We start from the raw sequence: 15,631 nt of genomic DNA, 5'->3' as shown, positions 1-15,631 counted from the left end.
TAATTTGGTGGGGTGACTATCAGACTTTCAGAGGTCACTCTCTCCTGTTTTCCTCTCTGCTCTCTACTCCATATCTCTATTTTCCAGCCCAGAGGAATCCTGCTTCACCTCTTATCAGGTCCCTTTGGTGACACACACAGAGCAGTTGTGGCCATGTAAGGGACTATGCTTTCACCATGGCTTATTATAGGAAGGCAGAAGATAACATGGGCCATACATAAAACCCACCCCAGCATCACACCTCGGCTGGGAGTCCACATAGGATCACACACAGACATGGTAAGTCCATCAGAGATTTTAAACTTTTTTTGTGGTAATCGAAAAACAGTCAGTTTCAAACTGTTTCAAAATCTAATTAAGCGGCAAGAAATGTTGTTATCAAAGCTGTCATTTTTATACTGATCATTTGTATACACAGACACACTACATTAAAACTGAGAACCTGCAATGAAAAAGAGCTTGACACACCAATATTTGTTGTTGGGTCGACTGATTTTGTGTTCATTCTTTCAGGCAAGTAAGAAGGCCTCCAATAAGAGACAGAGGGGACAGAAGTCCTGCTCCAATGTCTTCTCCATGTTCGAACAGTCGCAGATTCAGGAGTTCAAGGAGGTACAGTACAATATGTGGTCCTGCTTGGAGTGTCACAAAATAGATATACTGTATTAACACTACAAAGATAAGTTGATGGCTGTTTTGAGTTCTCGAAAAGCGTGACTTATGATTTTGACTGAAGGAACTTCCTGTCCAAACCAGTTATTTTACCGTCAAAATCATGCAAGGAAAGGTTGATTTTCATTAAATTCAGCAGCTGCAGGTCTCTGTAAGACCATTAAAATGCAACCACTGCTAGTGTTTTTACTATGACTGTTTTGTTATCAGTAGTTGCCAGAATAATTCTTCAGTCGTTGCTGGGAGAAATACTGTGCCACCATCTAATCTTAACCTTTATTTGAATCATTAGAAGTAAATTTCATGATTTATCCTATAGGCTTTTGGCTGCATTGACCAAGACAGAGACGGTGTTATCAAAAAACAGGACCTGAGGGAGACTTACGGACAACTGGGTATTTTCTTTTTCTATTACGTCTTTCTTATCTTTTTCATCCACTGATTTATACCAAATAATCATAATTAAGAAGAACAATAAAAAGCTCTGCTGACGAAACCCTCTCTTGATGTCATATTTAATACATTTGATTAAATTAATTTACTCAGTGTGTGTGTCTTTCGTTGTGTGTGAACCAGGAAAGCTTAATGTCAAGGATGAGGAGCTGGATGAGATGTTGAGTGAGGGGAAAGGTCCCATCAACTTCACTGTGTTCCTGTCTCTGTTTGGGGAGAAACTCAACGGTGAGAACTTTTCAAACAAATCTTTTAATTCTCTATGTTGTTACTCTCAGATGATGCTCAATGATGCTCTGTTTTCCTGCAGGGACTGACCCTGAAGAAACCATACTTGCTGCCTTCAAGCTTTTTGATCCCAATGGGACAGGCTTTGTCAATAAGGACGAGTAAGAGAAATTAAGTGAATTAACTTTCATGTTCAACTTAGTCATTTTAGCATCTTATTCTAGTTATCCTCTAATTTTTACCCTTTTTTTTTTGTCTTGTCCAGATTTAGGCGATTACTGATGAACCAGGCTGATAAATTTACAGCAGAGGAGGTTTGTGTTTTCTATTTTCCCTGTTGTGACAGACTCTCAAACATTTCTTTAGTATACATTTTTTCTGCATTTCTATTCCCAATTTGGAAGGTCCCAATTGACCGACTGAGTTCACCAGCCACATTGCCTCTTCCTAAAATTTCAGGTGGATCAGGCCTTCGCTGTTGCTCCCATCGATCCAACTGGCAACATCGACTACAAGTCGCTCTGCTACATCATCACACACGGAGATGAGAAGGAAGAATCCTAACAAGGATTGTTGTCCATGTAGTCGAGTCATACAGGTCATCTAAACACGCTGATATCGCTAGTTGTGTGGCATGTCATTAAAATATAGTAGTGACAGTTGAAATATCTGATTTGTCTAACTTTCTTTTAGGGCAAAATTGGCTGTAATAAATACTGTTATTGTGTTTGTATTGAACATTGGCTCCCTTCTTTGCTTGCCGTTGAGAATAAAGTGTTGGGCTCCTCATTAGCCTCTTTGTTAATTGCAAATGCATATTTTATTAAGCAACAGTGTACAGTATATAAAATAAAATGAAAAAATCCAATATCGTAAAAGAAAAATCTCAAATCACACAAGCAAGCAGTCAGCAAAGAAATGTCTGTTAAAGTCTTATCTTTGTAATTATTTAAAAGAACATATTAATCTCAACTAAACTCATCAAGAAATACATAATTTGGGGCAGTACTATAAAAGTTAAGGAAAGATCTGTATAGAGAAGAGATATAAGGACAGGGTTAGAACCTACAACTCAAATTTAGATGATTTTAATATTTTCAGTTCATCTGAAGAATAACTGGGTAATACTTTACTTTAAGTCCCCTTATCTAGTATCTATAAGACATATACAAACATTTAATATGTGTTTTATAACACATAATGTAGTAATAATGTAGTTGTTAGCAGATATAGGTGTTCATGTATAGTACCAGTCAAAAGTTTGGACACATTTTCTCATTCCATTAAATGAGAAAGTGTGTCCAAACTTTTGAATGGTACAGTATGTATTTGTCAACAACTATAACTCCTCCTGTGGGCATCAATTAATGGATGCTAGAGGATAAACAGATGACACATGAATGACTGTATAGTAAATCACAGTTTCAATAATATAAGATAAATATAAGTAAATAACTACTGTAGGATACATTAATAATCACTTTAAAAGGTAAATCTGCTTCTATATCTGTTTATAACTACATTATAGTGTGTTAAAAAACATGTATTACATGTTTGTATAGCCTAGTGTTATTGTGGGAATTCTTGTTGTACTGTAAATTGTATTCCTCTGTATATTGATGACGTTATGACAACCAATGAATACCTTTCAGGACCAAGCGGATAAATTCAAAAATGCATGAAACTAAGAGGAAGGCTGTTTTTCTTGGTCAATGAAAAGCTTTGAGATACAAGATTTTCGACATACTGCTTGTAAAGGACAATTCCTAAATATTCTGTGGTAAGGTAGAGTAATTCATGAGGCCCTCACTGCAGTTCCATTCTTCTTGGACACTGTTGCCATGGATACAACAACAAACACCTACATAAACTCTCACAGCCACATTTTCCTGCTCACACAGCAAACAGCCAGTCAACAACAAGACAGCAAGGAGTGTGTGAAATCCTGCAAGGCAAGCTCCACTTCCAGCACATCTGCAACAGCAGAGTCGTATCCAAATGACTGTGAGTTTATTTTTGATATCTGAAATCTGCAGTTCCACTGGCAGTGATGCCTATTGCATCTGGGGCAACAGGCAGGGTGGATGCAGGAGTAGGTCTACAATCAGGCACAACATGGACAACAGACGAACTGAAGAGGAAGACCAAATTCGCCAACAAGAAATGTGACTCCTATCTGCAGCGGTGGGTAGATTACTGCTCAAGTGTACTGAAATGTAAAATTTAACAGACTAAGGTTCACAATGTTTTGCACTTGCAATTGTTTTTCAGTAACACAGCACAGAGAATATCATCTTTCAAAAGCATAATATAGGGATGTTGATGCAGGAAAAACATTTGAAGAAATCAAACTTATGTTTCTTTAACTGACAATGAAACACTAGATAAAGGCCCAGTCTGCCACCTTTACAACTTTTAAATTAAAGGTATATTCACAAAAAAACAAAAAAAAACCCTGAAAATTTTGCCATACAAATGAAAAAAAATGCATCTGAATGTGATCCTGGACTTATTCTTCTGTTTTCCAGCAGATAATTAAACATGGCTACACATGAGTAATGACAACTAATACAGCTATTTAGCAAACTATACAAATCATTGCCTTCAAGAAACACCGGGTGCATGTAGTGTGATAACAGATTGTTTGAGTGTGGAAACCATTGTTTTCATTGAGGTAAAACTCCAGAAGAATTATTACACAGCAGTTTTAACTAACCTACGTGGGCTTTTATTGCTCAAGAGAGCGGCTTAAGCCAAACACTGCCCACCTGAATCAACAGCAACCTGTTTGTGATCTGAACTGCGCAGAGAATGACACAGATGTGAGGCACTAATCTGGCTCGTAAATATTTCAACGTACAATTTGTCTCTCCTGACAAATGAAAGGAAAAGACAGGAAGTCATGAGCTGGCTGTCTTGTCCACCATGCATCATTTCCATTACTGAATTAAATTAAACTCAAGTTTCTTTGTGATGACGTGTAATCTCATTTTCATTGTCGATCATATTTGCAGATATCAGGAACTCAAACAGAAAAAGAAAAACATTAGGAACTTATTACAGGTAAGCGTTGTTGTCAAGTACTCACACTGATTAATTCAAGTTGTCAGACATAATGTGGTACTGTGACTGCTGTCCATGTGATCTAGTAGTGATCTATTTGTTTTGGCACAGGGCACACAGGGCAACACAGATCCAAGTCATCAGGAGAGTGACGGTGAGAGCGCTGATAATTAAAAGATCCCCTCCAGTCATGTTTTTAGACGTAAAAATCCTCCAATTGGAACAGTAAATTGTGTCTGACATGTTTTTTTCCACAAAAATTCAACTACTTTGTTAAAAATCCCAAAAATTACATTTTGAATGAATTCTCCCTCATTGAAAACATCAGAATCTATAAATAAATATTTTTCATTTCAAAAGTTTAACTGCTGAATGCAAGATGTCTCCTACTTCACTGTAAGGTTCTCAATGTATGTGCACTGGAGGTTTCAGGTTTCCATCTCACACTTGTGTAAGTTACATACTGACTCACGATTGGCACTAAACTAAATGCTCACATCCCTTAAACTCTGATTTTTCGGTGAGCACAGAGAAACTTTCCACTTTCAGCAGACGAATGTGAAAACAGCCTTCAAGTGTCAAAGTGCACGTACATCATTCTGCACAGTGAAGCGCAAACATCCAACTGAAGGAAGACGAAGACTTTTGACTGGAGGGGGACTTAAAAAAAAAAGAAAAAGAAAGAAATACCAGGATCAACACATACATACACACCGTTAAGGTGTACTTATAACAAACGCCTCTACAATTTGTTTTAAGGGGCCAAAGATGGGAGCCCGCACACGAATGGAGACAGTGAGGAGAAAACTTCAGAAAAACCATCCAGTGAAGAGGGACCTAAAAAGTCTCGGCTGTGCGTTCTCCTTTAAAGCCATCACAACTCATGAGGACATTTAATGAGCTTTCACACACACACATTCAACATTATCATGTATTATTTAAGTGCCAAACCTTGTGTCTCTGCTTTTGTGTTTATGCTTTAACTTTGCAGTTGTGATGAGTAGTTCTGTAAAAGAAAACAGATGAGGACATAAGAATTCCCAAAACTAAGATATATAATGCCAACCAGTGTTAACAAAACCCAGTGAGGAAACCATAAAAAATATATTGCAAAGGTGCTTATCAGTGTTAATTGTTTTGCAGTAAAACACTGCAATTCTGATCAAAATACACAAAACCTATATTCAAATGCTTAAATCACATCTCAAATATCAAAACAAAAAACCCCAAAAAAACTCCACATTCTTTTCGCACTTGCATAATCACACCATCAACATTACATTTGTAAACTAAAATTTATTTAAAAAACAATGAGCAGCACATGAACAAGTCAACTGAGAGATGTTCATGTATCCAGTTTTTCTATTAGCTTCACTGAAATCACACATTTCATTCATTCAGAGCATTTTATCAGCATTAACATTCAATCAAAACAGAAGTTTCCTTCAGTAGCGGTAAAAACAGAGCAATTTTCCCTTTTCAGTCAGTCTGTTCCTCGAGAAGTTCAATATTGCACTTGCGTTCTTTGTGTGCAAATTAGCCAGACTCTCCTCTCGTTAGCTGTACCGAAGTTTTCACAGTGTGTTTCAGTCCACATGGCAGTATTCCATTTCAGATCCAGCTAATGAGAAAATAATATAAGAGAGATACTTGTTTCTGGTATATATATTCACCAAAAACAGGGCAGGTGCATGTCCATCATATTGGCTGCGATTCTCAGTCACTGTTGCTGCCGCTGTCGTCTCCCACCACCATGCTGCTGTACTGCTTCTGCTGCTCCTGTTTGAATGACTCCTTCACCTTTGCTCTCTTGAGGCCTCCATCCCTGCAGGGGCAAGCAGGTGCAAACAGGACAAACTGAGAGTGATGCCGATCATTCAAACACATGTAACAGACTGTATGATCAACAGTCAATATGTCATTTTCATGCAAAAAAAAGGACTACTTTTGGAGATTTGTCATGTTTGACATTCAGTTGAAGGATTGCATGTTCCTCTATAGGTTATAAATGTTATCATTCATTTGGAAGCCTTTTCAAAAACCCATTAGGGGAACTTAAAACTTAAGTTAATAAAATGATTTTCCCCATTAGTTGTGATATCATTCTGTGTTAGAAGACACAGGCTAAACTGAATTTTAAGAGGAGATTCGTCATATAATAATCTGTTGTATCTAGAACAAGGCTTAGTCTGTTTCCAGGGAAAAAAAGGAAGTGAAAAATACGCATGGAGACAGAAAATCCCATCACTGTGACACTGAACAATCAATGAAACAATGACAGAAGTTGAATCTTACCACTGTAGATCTAGCAGCCCTCCCTGGTGAGCAATGGCTGACTTAACTCTGTTGGCAAACTGGACAGCATCTTCCCCCTCCTGCCATTTTTGAATAAACAATAAAGTCAGTCTACCATGATGTGTGTGTGTGTGTGTGTACATATATGGAGGGGTGGGGGTGGCACCTGCGGGATGTTCACGTGGCTTTATGCATGCATGCATGTGCTCACGTGTATCAGCACATGTTATACACACCTGCTGGTGCATAGCTGGCAGATACCAGACGTTACAAACGAGGGCCCAGCTGGTCATCATCCTAAGCAGGTAACTGACCATGCTGTACTTGGAACTGTTCCAGAAAGCATCTCCAAACTTTGGGTCATACTAAAAGAAGTTAAACAGAAATGCATTAAAAGTGCAGTGAGGAACTCGGCTTTTAAATTTGTAAGCCAGAAGAAACAGACAGGACTGAAGTACCTTAATGGCTACAGGGTATATTGTAGCTCCAATTTCAAAACTTCCCTTTTTAAACATCATGACGGATGTGTTGTTGATACAGGTTCCTGTAGAAACCAGAGATCAGTACATCAAAGGAGACAGAGCCGTGTGAGCTCTGTCCAAACCCACATAAAGTAGCTGCTCATTTGTCACCGCTCAGTGGCCAGACTGCCACCAGGCACCGAGCTAAAATAACAACACTCATGGAGTCTTGTCTTTGATGATACAAAGAAGAACATCACACTGATGTGGATAAAATAACTCTCTTTCTACACGGTCATACTCACCCTCTGGAAATATCAGTATGGGAAGCTTTGTCTTGTCATTCACATGATCCGTCAACCTGGAAGCAACACAAAGGTAATGGGAACCATTTCCAGACTGTATAATTATCTTCATATTGCACCTTTTTTTTCCACATTTGAGATCAAACATCTGGATTGACTGTCTGGGTGAAGATGGGATATAATGAGATGGAATATAAACTGTATGAGTCACTGCTCAGTAGCAGCTTTCCAAAACATATTGGTTCTTGTTTGAATAATAAGATTTTACTGCCAGGAAAATCTCACAACCAAAACAGCCACAGCATGAAAATACAGGCAAGAAGGTTATTTCAGTCTCAGACGTGCAATGACAAGCAAGCAGAGACATGCGCTGCAGTTAGAAAGGAGAAAACTGACCTTTTGGTCACCAGGTGGCGATCTTTCATCTCTGCTCTCTCAAACCAGACATGGGGACAGGATCTCACCATGGCTCTCTGGACGACTCCCATCAAACCTCCGTGTACCTGACCCACCTGACAAACACATTTTGACAATCACAGAAAAATGTCATGGTTTAGTATAATAAATAACAGTCATACTTATTTGAATACAAATGTTGGCTGCTTTCTACCTACCATAGCGTAACACCCATCGTTGCAGAGTATCACAATGTCGATAGGGGAGGTGTGATTGGCAACACAGATTCCTCCTTTTTCCGGTTTGTTTTCCCTTTTGTTTCAAGGTGAAAACATGGAGTCAGTATTTGAAGAGAAAGCGGTTACTGATCGCTGTTAGAATAGATGTTAGAAAGGAAGAGTAAATGTTGAGGATGCACACTTACCTGTTGTGGTAGTGGATGGTGGCAGAGAGGCCTCGAGCACAGATCCTGTAGCACATGACATGGACCCATTCACTGAGCCAGAACTTCATCCTAAAAACAGACATTTTCACACGTGCAAGCAAGTAAGCACACGTGAAGAAATTAGTGACATGTACATGGAATATATTGGAATGGTTATATTTTGTGATCACCTCCAATTTGGGAGCAGTCCAACAGTAGATGTTCCAATAACCAACCAGCTGAGGCCAATGCAGGCCAGTGTTATCCTGGAGAGGGTGTAACACAATCATTACTACATTTTCCAGCAGCAACAACAATTAATAATAACAGTAATAATAACTTTATTTATATAGCACTTTTCAAAAACAAGTTACAAAGTGCTTTACTATGACAAAAACAAGAGAAATTAGCAGATAAATAAATAAATGTAGAATTGATACAGTAACAATAACAAGTGAGGTGTGAATTATTAATACATAGAGGAAAAACAAAAAAATAACTAATTCAAGAGAAAGCAATTCTGAAAAAGTGCGTTTTTTGAGAGAGATTTAAAAGAGGAAACAGAGCCAGCCTGTCTGATCTCCTCTGGCAGGTCGTTAGAGTCTCTGGACCTGCTCTGACTCCAAAGGCTCCTCTGGCTTTTAGCCTTGATCTAGGAATTACTAACAGACCTCTGCCGGAGGATCTCAGGCTGCATTCAGGCTCGTGACGGGTCAGTAAGTCAGTGATCAGGGGCAAACCCCAAATGTGCTTTAAAAGTAATCATTAAAAATTTAAAATCAATTCTAAAATGTACAGGTAACCAGTGGAGAGATGCTGAAACAGGCCTTAAGTGGATTCTTCTATTGGGTTTTGTGGGTAGTCTTGCTGCAGCATTTTGAACTAGTTGAAGTTTGGAGAGGTTGTACTGACTGAGACAGGAATACAGTGAGTTACAGTAGTCTAAGCCAGATATAATGAAAGTGTGGATGATAGTTTCCATATTCTTAGTGGATAAAAAAGATCAAATTTTCGATTTTTTTGCAGAAAGCACAACTGAACAATTTACTTCACCTGTCACAGTTAAAATTGTTATCAAAGATAACACCCAGATTTCTGCACTGGGTTTTGAAGCAACAGGACAGAGAACCTGACTTGGGGGAGAAGTGCTTGCCGGAGGGGTCTGGACGTATGATAATGACTTGTGATTTATCTGAGTTTAACTGAAGAAAGTTTTGAGAGAGCCACATCTATAAGACAGGATTGTATTTTGACAGTTGTGTTGTGTTCTTGGAGTCAAAAGAGAAATCGATCTGCGAGTCGTCCACATAAAAATGGAAACTGATGTTGTACTTCTGAAAGATTTGACCTAGAGGTAACATATGAATGGAGAATAATAAAGGGCCGAGGACTGAGCCTTGAGGCACTCCATACGAGAAATGGAAGGTGGAGGATATAAAGTCACCAATGGTCACAAATAATTTCCTGTTAGAAAAAAAGGAATAAAACCAATCTAAAATTATGCCCAATATGCCAACCCAACGCTTAAGACGCTGAATTATAATCACTTGGTCAACTGTATCAAAAGCTGCAGTAAGATCTAAAAGCAATAAAACAGTTTGGCCATTATCAGCTGCTAAAAGAATATCATTAAGAACTCTAAGAAGTGCTTTGACGCCCTAAAACCTGACTGAAAATATCCAGAGCTCGTTGCCATTCATATGATCAATGAGCTGCTCCGCAAATATTTTTTCCAAGACCTTAGCCGAAGAAGGGGAGTTTAGATATTGGGCGGACGTTATTCAAAAAGGATGGGTCAAGAGACGGCTTTTTGAGAAGTGGCTCAACTGTGGTCTATGCAGTTTGAAGTTTCTTTGACTGAAACTGAAATCTAACTGGACAGAATTCAGTTAAAGTCAAAGGACAGAACCAAACATTTGCAATTTTTTTTTGCACCAGTTAATGTAAGTTACTCATTTATATAAAAAACACTGTCAAGCTGTACATCAAAAATATGCCATTTAATTTTTACTGATTACATTTTTGGATTTTCATGATATAAGCTTCCTCTTCTTATACCTTGCATTTTTAAAATTTCACCTCAAACATAACATTATTTTTACGAGAGCAAATAGTTCTTAGGTTCCAGAGATTTGACTCAACCTTTGACATTATTCCTGCTGAATTTTGCAGTCAGCAAACCGTGAAGTATCCATGTACCTGAGCGGGGCGAGGATGCAGTATCTCACAATGATGCCAAGGCCGTAAAGCAGCGTCAGCCTCAGACTGATGTACTGGAAATCGTTGTTTGTGCGAGTCAGCAGGTTCCATGACGCCAGCTCCTCTGAAGAGAACCGCTGGGTCACCTAAATTTACAATGAAATTAAAAATTAGAAAACATAACCAAACCACTTAAAGTTTGGAATGCATAACCAGGGATTACAGATCTCTTATAACAAATTGTGTTCTTGCTATAATCTATCTAAAATAAAGTTAAAAAAAGAAAAAAAAAGAAAAAAGAAAGTACCTCATCCTCTACAATGCTCTCAATTCCTCTCCGGGTGAAATAGAAACAGTCACTAAGTGTAAAATTACCGCCCTCTGGGGGTTTGGGGTGACTGCGTCTAAGTTCCTCTAACTCTTTCTCCATAGAGCCATCGTCCCTCTGGATGAGACCTGACACACATTGACACACATAGACACACACACACACACACACACACACACACACACAGTCATTCAGTCAACATCTGATAGGAATCACAATCTCAGCGGTAATCTGAAACATAAATCAGGTTTGCCATATCTATAAGATGGTGTTGATAATGATGGAAGACAAAATGCTTTGAGTCAACAGAGTAAAATTCAAAGTTCATTCAGAAATGTGTTTCTTGGAAGAATATAACATGTTGTGCTTTGCAAAAACGACAGAAAAATAAAACAACTAAAATAAATGATTGCAATTAATCAAAGCATAAAACAAACCTCAGAGGAAGGAGATGTGGCAATCAACCAGAAAATTTGAAAAAAAGAAACCACAACTATGCATCACTAAGTGGATAGTATTTGTAATTTGGTATGACAAGAAGACTCAACAAATTTCAACATAAAGCAGGGAGTTTCCAAGAAAATTCACTTATTCAGCCAACAAAATGCGTCAAGAACTGACGTAAAACATGACTTTGAACCTTTTGACTTGTGATACATAATGGTAACATGAGAGCTGAGCTGCTCATAGAACAAATGTAAGAAATGGCAATAACTCTGCTGAGATTTAACATTGTCCTCCTTTCAGGTCTCATAACAGTTAAGAGTTGACTTCAACTTAGACTCCATACTATCTGATAACACAGGGGGCAAAGTCCAGAACATGGGATGATAGACTCTGTATTCAATATTCAATCAAAACCTTCAAACAATGTCTGGTTTATCTCTGTTAATGAGGCACTTGCACTACTTGTATTCATTGTCCACATTAAAAACTGTAACAGTGACACACTTTGAATATGCAGAGGCCAGTTTTTGGTTACATAACTAATGTAATTATGTGCTACAGCAAGGTATACCACGCTGTGCAGCTTACTGACTGATAAGGTGCTGAGTGGTGGCTGAGTATATATTGCGTCTTGTGAGATAAGCAGGGTTTCTAAAGCAACTTCACCTTGTTTCCTGTCATGAATGTTCTCAGATTGACTGTGTAATACAGAGACTGCTGAGTAGAATTAGCAATCCTGTAGTGCAACATAAAACAATTTAAACCTGCTATTTAATGCCACAGAGCTATCATCCAGTGAGTATTTCATCTACATGCAGATGCAAAAAGCACAGGTACGGATGAATCACTTACTCTTTCTAAACTGGGCAATAACGTTGCAACATGCTTGCACAGGCTTGTAATTGAGTAGGCTATCTTATGAAATCCAATATTGCAGCATTACACATATCTTTCACTAAACCCCTATCTTTCACAACAATGACAATCTCTATCTATCTAGTTCAAACATCCTTCTACTCACCATTAGCTGCAGAGGCTTGGAGAGCTCGTTCGTCTGCGCTTGCCTTCTGTATCCTCAGAGTGGCCCACTGAAGAGGAAGACATTGTCACTGTTTTGATTTTTAAAAATTTGCTCACTTTTAATATCTTATGTGGACTGGTGGATGACATTGGAAATATTTGCAAAACCTAATGCATGTACATTTTCAAGGAAATGTGAAATGATAATAAGATTACCTCTAAGGTCTTGACCAGGATGGTCATGTACATCTCAGAGATGCCCAGTGAGAAGCCAAACATGGCTGGGATCATGATGAGGAAGACAATGAGGTAAAGCCAAATCTTCAGTACCCAAAGGGTCATTGCCCAGAAATCCTCCATCTCTATTTTATTCCCTGAGGTATACAAGCGCAGCACTGTGGCTCTGATGTTGTGTTGTCCTGTATGTGAGAGGAAAAAGTTTTCACTTGTGTTACCAAAGCAATACAGACAGGTCAGATTCATCATGTGTAAGAAAACAAAACACTTGCCAATATATGAAGGTCAACAACAACCACAAAGACAAGAGGATTAAAATAATAAAAAGTTGAAACACTCTAGGTGATTTAATTACGAATAAAGCCTCAAAGGTCACAGTACACTACTCAGAAACACACAAACTGACAAAGCCCTCATGAATACCGACGATCACTATCACCTGACAATATAAACACATCCATGAGTACACAAACTACGACAGGCCTGAATTACAAGATTGTTTTCATGACCGCATTGTGTCTGTTTTGTCTTCTACAATCACAAGCGTCATTATTTTAAGTTCCACCAGCTCCTCTTACCTGTCAAACTTCAGTCCATGTTCTATCTTCTTGATGAACAAGTCAGAGGATTGTACAAAGGAGGAGCAAACACGCCCATTTACTACTAGAGCAAAGTTCACCCCGCTGCGCCCAACAGCGCCCCTCTGCGGTCAGAGAGGGAAGCGCAGACACGTGGATCTGGATTTCATCCAATCAGCCTCATTATCTATATTTGGTTGGGAAAAAACTTGGTTTATTTTTACACAACAGGCTGGACAGAGAAACTTTTATGTTTGTCCACCGCACAATTAAAGATATGCAGCTACTTGTTTGTAGGAATCTGGCACGACAAAATGAAATAAAATAAAGTAAAATAATCACTAAATACCAGCTTGACAAAAACAAAATATCTCAAGATCCACTTGTTTGGTTTTTCCGTAGCTTTCAGCCAAATCTTGTGGCCTTCATCAGCAAATTGCTTTCCAATTAAGATTTTTTAAAATAGAAAAATAACCCATTTTCTGTTCTGGGAATTTCTTTGATAAACTAATTACTGCAGATATATAACATGCAATCTGCAGGTTATATTGGTTACATTTTTTGTATTTATATAATGATTTTCAGAGCCTCAGTCTATGACTCAACTGCTTAACTGACTGACCTTACATTTGCGACTGCATTTTGTGAAACAGTAATACTAATGAAATGCCCCAAACCTCTCAGACATGCTACTCACCACAACACAGGGAAGCCTTGATGAGGAATGCAGCCACACTCTGTCCGTGTAAAAGCCTCTCTCTCCCACCTAAGACTAACAAAAGGTCCTGATTATTTTCCAGGTTCAGACATTTCACAGTCTGTTGCACATTACTGTAACAGGGGACTTCAGGGGGTCAGTTTGGGTAATGTCTCTGGGAATGATAAGAGGGCGATTCATTCTGGGATTGAACCTAATCCAGAGAGTTTTCTGGACCACAACCAGGCATCTTGGGCAAGATGCACTGAGAAAAGAAAACCACCTGACACAGTAACATACAAGTATCTCATATAAGTATGTAAATCACATGAAAGTCTATCCTCTTATCCAAAAATATGTGATCACTTTGCTTTAGATACACATCTGCGAGCAATAAGTTGTTACATGTTATTCACTGTTAATAAATCAGACAAATTGCCCTGCAATTTTACAACAGGAAGACATTCCAGGTGTGTAGCAACTCACTAGAAAACACACTATTTGTCCTTTATTGTTAGGGTGTGTCATTTTTATTGAGGCAACGCTTGTTAGTTCTAAAATAGCTGGTTTTAATCTTTAAGCCTCAAAACAAAGAGCTTATTGCTCACACTGAATGCTGGTTTTATTGGGTTCTTTTGGGGGAACACCCAAGTATGGCCCATTAGTGTTGTTATTGTTGCTCTCCTTTTCTGAAAGCAGGGGAAGGAGAGGTTAGGGTCAACAGAGATAAACTCAAAGCTCAGCTGTCAGAATATGTGCAGCAATGTGTGCTATCAGTATTTATAAAGTTATTTTTAAGGGGGGGTTACATTTTCCAAAATGATCTTTTCCTGACTCCAAAATAGATTTTGGAGAGACTGGAAAAATCTAACAAAAGTCCTCCTGTTTGAAAAGCTGCTGCCCTGTTATCCAACAGTCTTATGTTCAGCCAGAACTGCAGGACTACTAATTTAAATCTTCCTTGAACCACATTTGGACTTTTACCCAGATTTATTAAAAAAAAAACCAAACAAACACTGCAGTAGATACGTCTGTGGTAGGTTCATTTCCATCAAAGCCTTTATACAGGCTTACAGGCTAGATAGATAGATAGACAGATAGATAGACATGCCATTAGACTCCACAGTTTAATGAGCTTGCTGCATTGTGTCCTTCTGTGTCTCCCATGGACCGAAACAAACACAGGTGGGAATGTGTCATGTCTCAGAAGTGATTTAGTCACACATAAATCACCTCCAGGGATAAATATCAGACAACTGGACCACAGCAGAGGGGTGAGAGCTGTTACGGCCTGCAGAGGATACGCTCCTGAAAAAGCTTTTTACCCTGAGATACAGTATGCCATGCTACACAGGGACTTTTAAGTGTTCTCTGGAAATAATTAATAGTGTCCTATGGAGAGTTTTTCCATAGAGCACCATAGACATCAGAAAAGTTTCTTTTGGAGATGTTCTCTTGTCTACTTTTATAGCTGAACCCAGTGGAGGTTTTTGAAGTATAAACCGTTTTGTATATTTTGTGTAAGTGTGAAGGAATTCTTGGTATCTGGTTTCCTTGTATCCGCTACAATGACTGATACAAACAAAAAGGAAAAAAGGCAAATTCAGAACAATTTTGTAAAGAAATTACTGCTCAGAAACTGCAGCAGCATTATGGCATGAACAAATATTTGTCAGTGATGGCAATTTAAGAGTACACGTGTTTGCACAGGATTTATCTTATGTTAGACTTTTAGACTTTTTCTTCTTGACAGAATTATGAGATCTGCATAGATGTCCCAAAAAACGCCAACAGCACATTATGCAAAAATATTACTAATACATATATT

The 15,631-nt window shown here is 38.4% G+C and overlaps 2 protein-coding genes across 3 annotated transcripts; one reads left to right on the top strand and one right to left on the bottom strand.

Moving 5' to 3' along the window:
• The first annotated feature begins 72 nt into the window (after positions 1-72).
• myl7 (myosin, light chain 7, regulatory) lies at positions 73-5,366 on the top strand. Its single transcript, XM_042420634.1, has 10 exons — positions 73-279; positions 514-612; positions 992-1,067; positions 1,249-1,353; positions 1,436-1,514; positions 1,619-1,667; positions 1,813-3,537; positions 4,368-4,416; positions 4,528-4,570; positions 5,176-5,366. Exons 1-7 carry the CDS (start codon positions 166-168, stop codon positions 1,915-1,917), a joined length of 627 nt encoding a protein of 208 aa, XP_042276568.1. The 5' UTR covers positions 73-165; the 3' UTR covers positions 1,918-3,537; positions 4,368-4,416; positions 4,528-4,570; positions 5,176-5,366.
• agpat9l (1-acylglycerol-3-phosphate O-acyltransferase 9, like) lies at positions 5,343-13,286 on the bottom strand. Of its 2 annotated transcripts, XM_042420633.1 has the most exons (15): positions 13,107-13,281; positions 12,508-12,710; positions 12,293-12,359; positions 10,804-10,952; positions 10,497-10,642; positions 8,489-8,563; positions 8,298-8,387; positions 8,092-8,185; positions 7,874-7,989; positions 7,478-7,533; positions 7,170-7,255; positions 6,948-7,076; positions 6,712-6,791; positions 6,090-6,241; positions 5,343-5,422 (listed from the first exon to the last, which is right to left on the bottom strand). In XM_042420633.1, the coding sequence occupies exons 2-14, from the start codon at positions 12,649-12,651 to the stop codon at positions 6,133-6,135; spliced, it is 1,341 nt and encodes a 446-aa protein (XP_042276567.1). In that variant the 5' UTR covers positions 12,652-12,710; positions 13,107-13,281; the 3' UTR covers positions 5,343-5,422; positions 6,090-6,132. The 2 variants fall into 2 exon arrangements, with proteins under 2 accessions (XP_042276567.1, XP_042276566.1); XM_042420632.1 differs by lacking the exon at positions 5,343-5,422 and having other exon boundaries at positions 5,693-6,241; positions 13,107-13,286.
• Positions 13,287-15,631: the final 2,345 nt, after the last annotated feature.

This window comes from Thunnus maccoyii, chromosome 9 (assembly GCF_910596095.1).
Source record: "Thunnus maccoyii chromosome 9, fThuMac1.1, whole genome shotgun sequence".
Lineage (NCBI taxonomy): Eukaryota > Metazoa > Chordata > Actinopteri > Scombriformes > Scombridae > Thunnus > Thunnus maccoyii.
This window is presented reverse-complemented; position numbering and strand designations above follow the sequence as displayed.

Bases quoted from the DNA above. Each gene is read 5' to 3' on its own strand.
- myl7 (XM_042420634.1), top strand. From the start codon at position 166: ATGCTTTCACCATGGCTTATTATAGGAAGGCAGAAGATAACATGGGCC. The intron at 280-513 runs GTAAGTCCATCA...TCATTCTTTCAG, and splicing joins TAGGATCACACACAGACATG to GCAAGTAAGAAGGCCTCCAA. The intron at 1,354-1,435 runs GTGAGAACTTTT...GTTTTCCTGCAG, and splicing joins GTTTGGGGAGAAACTCAACG to GGACTGACCCTGAAGAAACC.
- agpat9l (XM_042420632.1), bottom strand. From the start codon at position 12,651: ATGGAGGATTTCTGGGCAATGACCCTTTGGGTACTGAAGATTTGGCTT. The intron at 10,643-10,803 runs GTACTTTCTTTT...TTGTAAATTTAG, and splicing joins AGAGCATTGTAGAGGATGAG to GTGACCCAGCGGTTCTCTTC. The intron at 7,990-8,091 runs GTAGGTAGAAAG...TGTGTTTGTCAG, and splicing joins ACGATGGGTGTTACGCTATG to GTGGGTCAGGTACACGGAGG.